The sequence below is a fragment of the Pelodiscus sinensis genome, chromosome 7 (genome assembly GCF_049634645.1).
Source record: "Pelodiscus sinensis isolate JC-2024 chromosome 7, ASM4963464v1, whole genome shotgun sequence".
NCBI classification, from domain to species: Eukaryota; Metazoa; Chordata; order Testudines; family Trionychidae; genus Pelodiscus; species Pelodiscus sinensis.
This window is the reverse complement of record NC_134717.1, coordinates 65,400,621-65,413,611: the sequence shown is the minus strand read 5'-3', so window position 1 is coordinate 65,413,611 and position 12,991 is coordinate 65,400,621. Positions and strand designations below refer to the sequence as shown.

The window sequence follows — 12,991 nt, the reverse complement described above, 5'->3', positions numbered from 1 at the left end:
CCCCACTCACTGCAACCGCAGCCACAGCCCCTTGGCTCCTCTGCTCCGCCATGGCCAGCTCATGCTGTGTCTGCTTCTTTTGGTCCTGGCGCTCCTCCCAACGGTCCTCTAACTCGTTTAGCCACAGCTTGATCTCCAGCCACTGCAGCTCTGCCAGTCTGAACCCCGCTTGGGACAAACCACAGCTGGCAGGGCTTGGCCTGGTGGGCACCATGTCTCTCTGGCGGGCTTCAGACCTCTGTCTGGTCTGAGAGCCTGAGATGCTTCCCGGGGGTGTCTGGCTGCTCCCTGCTGGGACAGGATCCAGGCCCCTGGATGGGTGTCACTCTTCCAGCCAGGCAATCAACTGGGCCTTGGTTGCTTTCCCCACGGGCAGGCCCCTCTCTCTACACAGACTCAGGCCATCTCCGCTGATCCCCGGGGTGCAGAGTCACTGACCGAGCGCTGCAGCAGCCCACAGCTCCCAGAAATCGCTTCAGTCTCTCAAGCACTTCTGGCTCTTGCAAGCCCCTTCCTCCTACTGCTGCTCGTCACTCGCTGCTGGAAGCTCCACCCACCTGGTGCAGTTCGCATCCCATCCTGGACACCACTGTGATGATGCATTCGGGGGTTCCCCCGATCCTGCACCCCCATAGCAGCAAGAACAGATTCTGCCAGCAGTAGAATAGCAAGGTTTTATTGCTCCTCCAGGATACAGCACAGCACAGACGTGATGTGGTTACAGGATTTGGGGCCAGGGTTTTTCAGACCCCTTGTGTTATGGGTCCATCACCCCTATCTCTCAGCCCCAGCAACCTCAGTCTGTCTCCCTCATGGTTCCAGCTCTCCTCCCCCCGCCCAAGCATAGCTACCAGCTAGGTACTGACACTACACCACAACCACGTACTTTCGATTTAATTTTTAAAAGAACACGGCGGCAGTGTAGACGCAGGGGAAGTTTTTTTTGAAAAAAGGCCACTTTAAAAAAAAAAACAAAACCTGTGGTCTAGACACATCCTTAGTCTCTTAAGTAGATGCCACTTTAGCAAATGAGATTAAAGCTTCTATCTGCCTGCCTTAGAGCTTTGCCCAGTTCTTTTTTTGTTAGTGTATACATACAAAAGGAAGCCATGTCAGCAATCTTCTTAACGCTCACCCTCCCAAAATAAGTTTTTAATTACACTTCTGGGCTACTTTTGGAGGGGTGGGGTGGGTGGGTTGAGTTATTGTTGAAGTACAGTACAAACTAGCTTTTTCTTTCTTCAGTCACGAACCACAGATGTTATATTGAGGCCTCAAATGACTAAGGTTTCATTATTGCAGTATATACTTCAAAAATAATGAAATATATTTATGCGTGTATTCTCGAGTTACAAATGGTTAAAATTGAACTCCATTGAAATAAATGAGAAAATAAATGAATAAAATACATTTACATTTAAGAACCAACATTTTATTTTTTGAGCTCTGATCCCTATGTGTATTCCACTGTGGTTATTCATGTGCTCTGTGAACCTGAGACTGAGATTATTTCTGGCAATGTTGTGTTCTCTTATTCTCCTGATGTTCCCCATTGGGAGTATAAGGGGCTGTTTGGCCCGGCTGCATTTCCGTTTTTTGTACTGCTGAGTGTTCTGAGAGCCCTCTAGTGTCCAGAACAGCTCCTCTACTGTAAAGCTGCCAATATTGTACTTATTTATGTTTGTAGTGATCTAGAGTGATTGTGCTCGCATGACTAGGCTTTAAAAACTGCATCTCTTGCCAACACTTCTTTCTGTTTAGCAAAAATCACTAGTGGTACTTAGTGCACTTGCAACAGCAGTACATCTGCCACTCTTTTCCTAGGCAAACCTGGCAAGTGTGGGATTTGAGATTGTTCCATAAAATTTTTCTCTCATTTTGTGAAGAGGTCAGCCCAGAAGGGGATTGGGAATCTTCTGGGTGACATTTAAGGCTGTCTTTTAGTCATGGGTATTTTTAGTAAAAATCATAGACAGATCAGATAGTAAACAACAATTCATGTCACGTGAGCTCTCCATGACTTGTATTATAGGCCCCTAACTAAAATTTGGGCTGGGTGACTTTGGGAGATCTGGGGCAGCAGGAAACAGGCTCAGGAACTGCATATGCTCGGGGAGGGGAAGGATAGAGGGGGGCCCATGACTCCAGGGTAACCCTGCACTGCAGAGTGCATAAATAGCAGCCACAAGGAGGAAATATTACAAGCAGTTGTATAAGGCCTGGCTGTTGCCTGAGCCCATATATCACCAGTGATCTTCTGAGGCGTCTAGTAAACAGAAAAAGGTGTGACTTTTGATCGCTCCTACTGTTTCCTCCACATCCACCCAATCTTATCCCCCAGCCAAAAGATATTTTCAATGGGATATTGAGTGCAGAGAACCTTATACATGGTTGCCTTCTTTCCCAGAGTCTTGTGCTTTGATAGCCACCTAGCACATTTTTCTAATGACTGCAAATATATCTGGGTGTTGAATATAATCTGTTCCACCTGTAGCACTGAGTTCACTTCATCACTCCTTCCAAAATTGATTTCTATATCCCTCTTCAGGGACTACTCTCTCAGAGATCATTTTTCAGGAGATAGAATCTCTTCTCAGAAGGGCAGCAAAAGAATGTGTACCACTGTAGTATCAGGAAAAGAGGTTTTATGCAGAATATTTCCTTTTTCCCAAGAAAAAGGGAAAATGGAGACCCTTTTTTTTTTACAGTATGCAGTATTTTTATTTTCAGATTGAAATTCGGGCTGGCCATACTGCCCTGAATAGAGGCATTTTGTTCACATCTCTCTCTCTCTCTCATATGTAGAACTCCACCCTTGTCACAGAAGGTACTGTCCCTCTGGGCGTGCCACTTCAGTGTGTCTCCATGCTGTTAATCAGAGACTTGGGTAGTAACATCTGTCTGGGTCACACATGTGCATTGGTCATCTTGCGGCACCATTGGTGCCTCGTCCAATGCATCCATGACCTGAGCCCCTCGGCTCCTTCTCAATCATACTCAGCCTCAGATGATGCTGTGTAGCAGTGTCCATGATAACCTAGGAATAGTTTTTTAGCAGTAGTTTAGTTTCAGTTCATTTAGAGCTTAGTTAGCTTTCCATCTGTCTCTTTCTTATTTCAATCCCCCAACATCAAACTTTTGGTTCTCTTTCCATTTAAAAATTATCTTGGTGAGGGACAATAAAAACATGCCTGGTTCACCAGGCTTTAGAAGGTGTCCCTTGTGCAAGGACAGTTCGCCAGTTTCTGATGGCCCTCAATTCTGTGACAGCACATCCTTCAAAAGTGCCATAACTGCAGCAACCTCAAAACCAGGGCTAGGCATGATAGAGATGTTGGCCTAAAACTTTCCTTTGTGGAGAAGTTCCTCTCACCAGCCTGTTGCCCTGGAAAACAAGACAGCTTAACAGGAGAGACTGTGGGCACCTAGTCTTGTGATGCAACAAAACATTCTGCCTAAAAACCCAAAACAAAACATGAAGTAACTAGCCAGTGTCCTGCTTGATCCCTGTCCGTGGTGCTGACTATGCCAAGTGTGAGCACTTCTGCGACATTGCGAACCTCTAGCACTGCGCATACCGTAATCTTTGCTGGCAAGGTTAAGGAGCCAAGGTGCAAACACAAGCAACCTTCTTCTCCATAGCACTGTAGCCGGGCAGGCCTCCCGGAGGGGTTCCTCCGCCTCCGGGTCAGTGGGCGGCTACTCCCGCTCCCCACTACAGAGAGGGAGCAGCAGAGTGCAGCTGCTGCCCCTTCTCTCCTGCCTCTCTCCCCTCTTCCTGAATCCCCGTCCCGTCCCGCTCCAGAGGAAGAGGACCCCACCAGCACCCAGCATCCAGAGGCCTTCCCCAGCTGACTGCTACCTGCCCGCTGCTGCTGCGCCCCACCGAGGAGAAGAGGACAACTATCACCCAGAACTGTGGAAGGGGTTTGTTCATGAGACTGAGGTTTTTTTTTCACCTGATCCAGGGGTGGTGGTGAACTGAGCTGTTAAAAGGGGGACTGGGGGAGAGGCTCAGAACTTCCCCCCAGTCCACGTCTTTCCCCCCCCTTCCTGCTGCTAACGCCCCCTTCACCACTTTTACCACCTGGACTTTCTCTTGGCCCCTCGACGGGGCTGCTACTCCACCTGGGACTGTGCTGCTGCAGCAGTGGGCAAGGTTGTGAGCCTCCACAAGCACTCGTGGGCGTGCTCCCTCCCCACCCCCTTGGACTTGGGCCCCCTCCCTCAGCTACATTTGGCTGGGGGGGCCCCCCTCACCTGTGCTCACCCCACCTCATTTCAGCAGCTTGCCCCCTTCCCCACTGTTTCCCCCACCCTGCTAGGCCAGTTTGGTTTTTCCTCTGTCCCTAAGGTTACTCACCCACCAAACCCAGCCCCAGAGTTTACCTGCCATGTCCCTTCCCCACGATCCTGCCCAAAACTCTGGTCCCTTTCCCTGTTCCGATCCTCCCCTCCCCCTGTTCATGCCCTTGGTCCCAATCCCGCCCTTTATGAACCTATATCCAGTCCTGAGTCCTACCCCGTTCCTGACCCTTCTCCAACCATTACCTTTGTTCCCCCTTCCGCTTCCAACCCACTGTCCGACCCTGAGCCCACCTCTCCTCCTGCCTCTATCGCGAAACCCGGTCTGCTTTCGAACTGCGCCTAGAGAACATCTGTACGTGCTCGTGCTCCACACTCTGCATTTCCCCACCCTTGTGTCCCGCCCCGATACCAAGTGGCGGGACTATCTAAGACTTATAGAGGGTGGGGAACCCTGATGGGCCAGCATGTATTCTGCGGCCAGCATGTATTCCTAGTTCTGTGGCCCATCGGGGACATTAGCTGGCGGCTCCTTCATGGAGCTGTGAGCACGGGCGTGTACTTGGCACGGTTCACCCCTATCCTGGATACCTGCCCCCTTTTGTGACTTGAGGGAGAAACTGTCGCACACATATTTGGAATGCGCCAGGCTGCAGCCCCTATTCCGGCTCCTCCAGAACCTCTTATTGAGGTTCTGGCTGCACTTTCCCCCTCCTCTCTTCATTTACGCACACCCTATCCATGGCCCCACAAAGTCGCGGGACCTCCTTATCAACCTTCTTCTGGCCCTAGCTAAAACCATCGTATACAATACCAGGAGGAGGATGCTGGACGAGGGGGTTCCCTGCAACTGTGGAGCCTATTTCCGTTCCTCCATTATGTTATGTATCCGGGCGGAGTTCCTCTGAGCAGCATCCACTGGCTCCCTTGACAGCTTCGAGGAGCACTGGGCGCTGTCCGCGGTTCTCTGCTCGGTGTCACCATCTGGTTCCCTTGTTGTACACCTGTGACCTGCACCTTTGACCCTTGAGTCATTATTTGTCCCCCGTAACCAGTTGGACATGAGTCCAGTAGTCCCTCCTGCAAGGCTGGGGGAGGGGTTTTAGGACACCTTCCCATGTTTTCAAATAGGCCCTACTACAAGCACCAACAAGGCTGGTGCAAGGTGTGGAGAGGTGCACCACAGCCATCTCCAGATGTGTGGTCTTTGCTACTAGTGCTGCTATTGATCGTGGCACTGAGAGACCGAAATCAGCACCAGTGGTACAAGTCAGTGTCACATACTCAACCAGCACCGAACATGGTACCTCAAAAATCACCAGTATCAACAGATACACACTGAAACCAGCAGAATCTCATTGCTTCACTCAACATACTGACATGATCGTGTTTTCCATTCTGGGCTCTCCATTGTTCTCACCAATGACTCCCCAGTGCAGTTGGCACCAAAGCAGCTAGGTTCCCCCATCTTCTCTCCTTTCGCAAGCAATGAGGTGGATAGCCAAGAGGATGACGTCCTGTTCATCGTGCCATTCCTTACCAGCCAGCATGGCACTTTCTTTGGGAACCATGAAATACAGGGGCCAGCAGGCCTGAGACAAGCAGCCTTGGTACAGACATCTGTGGATGTGCCCGCCCTTGCAATGGCACACACAGGTTTACTACAGGACACAAACCTCCCATCTGTCAGAGAAGACATGTATGCTCTGCAGCAGCCTTCTTGTAGGAGATCTCAGACTTACCTGAGGAAATAGGAGAGGGAGATGCAGTGGGGCAGCATGCGCTTCTCACGAGTGATTTTCCCCCCTCCGTCCCTGGGTGGGTGCTTGCACTCCCTTAGTCCAAAACCATGTTGGGCAACTCAGCCCTCCAGCTGCGTCACATCCCGTGTGATTCAATCACAAAACCTCTTATGGGGTACATCCTTAACAGGGGCCCATCTCCTTTCCCTCTGTATTGTGCCTCAGAGTCTGTGTCCCCATTCTGGATGAGAGTGTGGCCTCCATGCTTTTCCCTTTTGGAGGCAATGTCCTTGCCCTTAGGGCTTTTTCTCAGAAGTCCCATCATAGTTGATTAGTTTCCAACCAGCTCTCCCCAGGGAGCTGTCCATGGTGCTGCTGCACGCTCAGCCCATCAGTTGCTGGTCTGCACACCTTCAGGGCTCCAGAGACATTGAACTGACTCTGATTCTGCAGTTGCTTTTAGGCCTTCCTGGCCTTTGATTGGCTACTTCCTCTGTAGCCACTCTAGCCTCCTTTGACAACTTGTCTATTGTCCTTTTCTTCTAGGGCATGTGTGGCATGGCCACAGGTCTCCAGCAAGGGCTTCGTGGCTTGCTCCATCCTGTAATGGTCCTCCTCCTTCCAACAAACAGGTCAGGCATCTAACTGAACCAATGTCCACTCATTTCCCAGTTTTCCTCAGGGTTGTGGTTAGAAGAGTGATCATCTCGTGCTTTGCTGGATGGGTAATCAATGATGTGCCTTGCCCCTCATCCCACTCTTGCTTATGCAGAATTTGAAGTTCCAGCAAGTCACAGTGATAGTCATTCTTATTGATTCCCAGGCAGTTGTGATTTTCTGGCCTTACACAGATATCAGCCTGTCCAGCTATCCCCTTCTAGTCTGTCCTGAATCTCTTGACCAATGACTACGGGAAGGTCAAACATTCCAGTTGTTACCTTAACAAACCATTTAAACATTATTTCAAGCCTTCACAGCTGTTGCATTCCTATAAATTTTACTGCTTGCAGCCTCATACCTCCCTTCTGTGAGTACTATTTCTCTCTTTCCCACGGTGGAGTATACATAGGGATCAGCACTTGATGAGAGATAAGCTAATGGCTTGTATAGTAACTGGTGTTTGCTAAATTGTGATCCTTATCGGGAGTCCCTAGCCACCTTCCTTCGCCTCTGCTTCAGGTTCTATCCATTGATTCAAATTACAAAAGGAACAGGAGAGGTGATTGGCTTGTATCGCTCCTCATTCCCTCGGCACAGAGCATACGGAGAGTCGTGTTGCAGGCACTGAGAAATGGATGGTGCTAGTAAGCGTCTTCTGGTTTCAGGCTCCTGTATTCACAGTGGAGTGCCCGTAGGGACTTCACATCCCAAAGAACTGCATTTACTGTAATATTGGTAACTTCCCTTGCTTATGATACAATTATTTTGCTTTTTCATTTATTGTGCTGCAAAATTTAGTAATGAGCAATGGGACTGCTAGTCATTAGTGCATTTTTTTTTTTTTTTAGTTTGAACTGCAGTGGCCCCCTTGCAAAAGTTGCTTATCTTTGGGGGTAACCTTAATTTCCTTTAAATTTGGCATGAGTCTTTGAGTTGCTAGTATCAGAGAGAGTGTTTACCTGATAATATATACTGCCTGTCCTTTTGGGGTTTCTGCAGAAGTAGTATATGTCTGGTAAGATAGCTTTGCTGCTGGTCCAGTGAAAATTCTTGCGCTTTAAGAGTGCTTTACCCTGAAAACAGGATTTCCCAATGGCCACAATGATTCAGTTTATAAAGAAGAATGCAGCTAAACATCTTTTAGAAGTCCATTATCACTAGTCATTGGGTAATTATTTTTTAATGAGGCATACCTGCCATTCTTTTGATTGTCCTTTCTTTGGTGCATTTCCATGAGCTTTATGGGCATCAGAAGAAGCAAGCAGGTGATGTGCTCTGCCAGTCTGAATTGATCATTAGATTAAGTAGGCAACTAGTTTAGGAGGACTTTGGTTTGGAGCTCCTCTTAGAATCCTCCACTTGCACTCAGAATCTGTTTGTATCTTTGCCCACTTGCACAGAGATCAAACCTGGTGTCCTTCAGTCAAGACGGAGGTAGAAGTACGGCAGTTCACACCAGCAGAGAATTCGGTCCATAGGGTTGAAAGGAAAATCATTGTGGGACTTGGGTAGAGTTGTTGACTCTTTCTCAGTAATAAAATTGAATAAAAAAATCTTACAGATGTATGCCTCTTCTTCTGCCTCTGAAGTGGAAAATGTGCGAACAGCTCTCCTAGCTCAGTTTGAAGAGCTGAAATTGAAACAGCAGCTTCAATTCCAAGATGAGATCGAGTTGCTCAAATGTCAGTCTGAGGTTTTATTGGAACAGCAGATTACACAGCTAAAGGTGAGGTCTAACTAACTTTTTTTAATAAATTCCAAAATGTATGTTGTCTGTGGAATTTTCTGCGATTGAACAGTTATTATAAAACTTTTCCCCTGGATGTCTTTTAAAGTCCTGGAGACATAGGCATTGGAGAATATTAATAAACAACACAAGCCTGTAGGGGATATTATTAGGCCAAGACACACAATGTATTAAGCTATTAAGTCATAAAAGGTATAAAATATTCTCTAAAGATATTAGAAGCAAGAGGAAGATCAAGTAGAGGGTGGATTCTGTTATTGGATTTTCCCTCAAGTAAGTATGGCAATAACATGAGTGCTAAATGACTTGGTTTCAATTTTCACCAAGAAGTTTAGTAGTGATCAGATGTCTAGAGCAGATGTCTAACATAGGGAATGCTGTTGCTAATGAGGTAGAATCAGAGGCTAAAATAGGGAAAGAACAGGTGTAAAGGCTGTTCCCCACTCTGGCACAGCAAATGCAGGAGTGGGGGCCTGCAAGAGCACCCCAAAACCTTGTTTCTACAGGCTTTGGTACAAAAATTCCCCCCCCCCCCCATCCTAATACCTGGATTTTGAAGAATATCTGCTGCCACCACCCAAGTAATTCCACAAAAAATAAGGGAAGAGATCACTTGGGACATCTCATCCCCAAGGTAAAACTAGGAAACCAGAATGAACCAATAGCAGGTAATTAGAAAAAGAAACAAGCTTTTATTATCAGAACAAAACTGCAGTTGCAAGCATAGTAAAGTGGCTAGATGGAAAGAGCCACTAATTGATAAAGATTCTCAGGGAAACTTGCCTGGGCTAACTTAATTACAAAGAGGAAAAAAAACACACTTAAAAAGTTCAGACAATATTTCCAAATTCCCAAACCAGGAAAAATAATAAATCCTGACAGACTTTGCTCGAGCTATACATTATAAGAAGTCTTTTCTTGGAGAGAGACCGGCCTCCCATCTCCCTGTTACTTGGAAGAAAACCTCTCTGACTCAGACAAAGCAGGGAAAAGATAAAAATTCCTTTGTCCCAGTTTGAAATCTCTACCTGCATTGTTTTTGGCTGACCAAATACCTGGCTAGGGTCGGAGTTAACCCCTTACTCACCAGGTGCTGGTCAGCTCTCCTGATTATTACAACAGGCTAAAAATTACTTAGACATGCTAGATGTCTTTAAGTTGCCAGGGTCTGATAAAATATATCTTAGTATACTGAAGGATGTGACACAGGATATATGAGAGCCATCAGCAATTATCTTCCAAAAGTCATGGAAGACAGGAGAGATTCCAGAACACTGGAAAAGGGGAAATACAGTGCCTATCTCTTAAAAAGGGGAACAAAGAAAATCTGGCAAATTTCAGACCAGTCAGCTTAACTCAGTATCCGGAAAAATAATAGAGCAAATAAGTACCTGGAAGATGACAATGTGATGAATAAAATATCAGAATGGGTTTGTTAACAACAAATCATGTCAAACCAACTGAATAGCTTTCTTTGACAGGATAAGAAGCCTAGTGGGTGGTGGGGAAGTGTCCATGTGGTATATCTTGACTTTAGTAAAGTTTTTGATATTGTGCTGTACAGGGCATCCATGTTACACATTGCCCCAATATATGTTGGTTTTGCACTAATGTCGTTGATGCTTGTAGGAGCTGTTGTGTTAGTCCTCCCATTCTCTGTTTTTATGTTGTGCAAAAAAAAAAAAAAAAGTCCAGTTTGTGCAAATTGAAGTCAGCCATGGGGAAAAAAATTCCCCGCTTTACGTCATTTCGCTATATATCCATGTTTTTTGGAACTTCTCTTACATGTATAGTGGGGACTCCCTGCATGACCGTCTCATAAACAAACTGGGGAAATGCAGCCCAGACGGAAGTACTACAAGGTAGTTGCATAACTGGTTGGAAACTATTCCCTGAGAGTAGTGGTTCATTGTCATGTTGGAGGAGCATATTGAGTGGGGCTCCTTAGGGATTGTTGTGTTCAATATCTTCATCAGTTGTTTGGATAATGGCACAGAGAGTACTCCTATGAAGTTTGTGGATAAAACCAAGCTGAGAGGGGTTGCAAGTGCTTTGGAAAATAGGATTAAAGTTAAAAATGATTTGGTCAAGCTAGAGAAATGGTCTAAGGTAAATATGAAATTCAACAATGACAAGTGCAAAGTACTCCACTCAAGAAGGAACAATCAGTTGCATACATATAAAATGGGAAATGACTGCTGGGGAAGGAGTACTATGAAAAGGGATCTGGAGGTCATAGTGGATTACAAACTAAATGAGTCAACACGGTAATACTGTTGCAAGAAAAATGAACATAATTCTAATATGCATTAACAGGAGAGCTGAAAGCAAGACATAGGAAGTAAATTCTTCCATTCAACTCCACGCTGATAAAACCTGGGTCCCTCTTAGAATTCCATTGAAGTTTATCAAATGACTGACAATTTTTCCATTGCTCACTCAAGGGGTTTTTAGTCTTTACTCACCTCATCACTACATGAATAATTAAATCATGTCAAACAGCATGCCCCAGAGTGGGACTTATACTTATTTTTCAGTTTTCTAATGAGGCCTCTCTTGGAACTGTTGGTTAAATGTTCCCTTCCTCACCTGTTTATGAAGACTGCAATCTTAATTACTATTATCTTCACTAGGAGAACTGGCAAGTCAGTGAACTATGATAGCTGATTCTTCCTACACTATATTTTATAAAGAAAAGTTATCTCTCTGGTCACACCTCCACTTTTGCCCAAAATAACTTCGTCTTTCCACATGGACTGGGACATTGAACTTCTGGTTTTACCTAAGGTCCATTTACCCTAGTACTCTGTCTTCTGATAGTGGCCAATGCCAGGTACCCCAGAGGGAATGAACAGAACAGGTAAACATCAAGGGGACCATCCCTTGTCACCCATTCTCAGCTTCTGACAAAAGGCTAGGGACACAATTCCTGCACATCCTGGCTAATAGTTATTGATGGGCCTACTCTCCAGGAGTTTATGTAGCTTTTTAAAAAAACCCTGTTATAGTCTTAGATTTCGCAACATCCTCTAAGGGATTCTGGAGGTTGACTGTGTTGTGTGAAGAAGTACTTCCGTTGTTTTTTTTAAACCTGCTACCTATTAATTTCACTTGGTGACCATTAGTTCTTGTGCTGTGCAAAGGAGTAAATAACTCCTTCTTCTTGATGTCCCCGTGGGTGCTCCCCATTAGGTCATTGTGCCGCTGCCAAGCCTCAGATTGGAAATTTCATAGCAGTGTCCTTGGGGTGGTGCAGGCATTCACCATCAGTCGCTCACTGTTAGTCTGCAGGTTTCATGCATGCGTGAGCCCCCCTCTCTCACTGGTTCCTCAGTTCCTTCTTTACCACTTCCAGCTACAGATGGATTCAGCAGTGCTCCCTAGCTTCTTCGTGTCTACATGATTATGCTTTTTAAAACCAGTTAAAATTCATTATAATTTTTAAATAGTTATATATATGGCCCATTCGTCTTGAGAGATGGTGGTAAGCAGCGGCAGTGACAATCTATAAGTAGTGCCTGGATCTGCAACTTCTTTCATGGTTTATGCGTCCGATATTGGATTTGCACAGTCAATTACAATAGCTACATGCTGGTCTACTTCCGTTTTCATGAGTTTGAGAATTTTTCCTTTTGAGGCAGAGGTCTTTTGCATGACTTACACAGGTCCTATCGAAGAATGACGTGCCCTCTTGTAATAATTGTTGCCAGGTGTTGCAATCTGATGACGTAGATTCCCAAGAGCTTGGATTGATGTTGAATCTTTTCATAGTGTTTTTACATATATCCTTGAATCTTAACTTTGGCCTTCTTCTTGCCCTTGCTCCACTTGTTAGATCACCAAAGAGGATTTCTTTGGGAAGGCGTTTATCACTCATTCTCCTCACGTGGCCAAGCCACGGGAGTCTTTTGTTATGGATCTCTATGAGACTAGGTATGCCAGTCTTGATAGGACATCTACGTTTGAAACTTTGTCTTGCCACTTAATATTCATGATTCTGAGAAGGCAGCGAAGGTGGAAACTGCTCAATTTTTTTCTCTTGGCATGAGTCTAGGTCTCAGATCCATAAAGCAAAACACTTAATATGCACGCTTAGTATATTAGTGTCTTTGTTTTCAATGTCCGTTTGGAATTGTTCCGTGCTTGTTTCGTAAGTCTGCCAAACGTTGTGGCTGCTTTCCCAATTGTGATGTTCAGTTCTTCGTCCATGGAGAAATTTTTGGTGACAGTATACCCAAGGTAACAGAATTGTTGAATCACCTCTAATGGACTGTCATTCAGAATTTTGAGAGAGAACAGTTTACTAACTCTGGACAGAAAATCCATCAGTGCTTGTAGCGTGTTTTCATTATGTGCGACAAGCGCTGTATCATCTGTGAATAGGAGTTCTCTAATGAGGACTTTCTTGACCTTAGTTTTAGCCTTGAGTCGTGTCAGGTTGTAAAGAGACCCATCTAACCTTGTGTGGAGAAATACATCACTATGTGAGTTTAGAAATGCACAATTTAATAGGACTGAGAAGAATATACCAAAGAGG

The 12,991-nt window shown here is 45.6% G+C and overlaps 1 protein-coding gene across 13 annotated transcripts in view; it reads left to right on the top strand.

The window, feature by feature from the left end:
* The window catches only part of PCNT (pericentrin), a 179,211-nt gene that overhangs the window by 63,953 nt on the left and 102,267 nt on the right, over positions 1-12,991 (top strand). For all 13 annotated transcript variants that reach the window (XM_075934141.1, XM_075934137.1, XM_075934138.1 and 10 more), the window contains one exon: positions 8,269-8,433. In XM_075934141.1, coding sequence (XP_075790256.1) covers positions 8,269-8,433 — 165 coding nt within the window. The remainder of the gene's footprint in view (positions 1-8,268; positions 8,434-12,991) is intronic.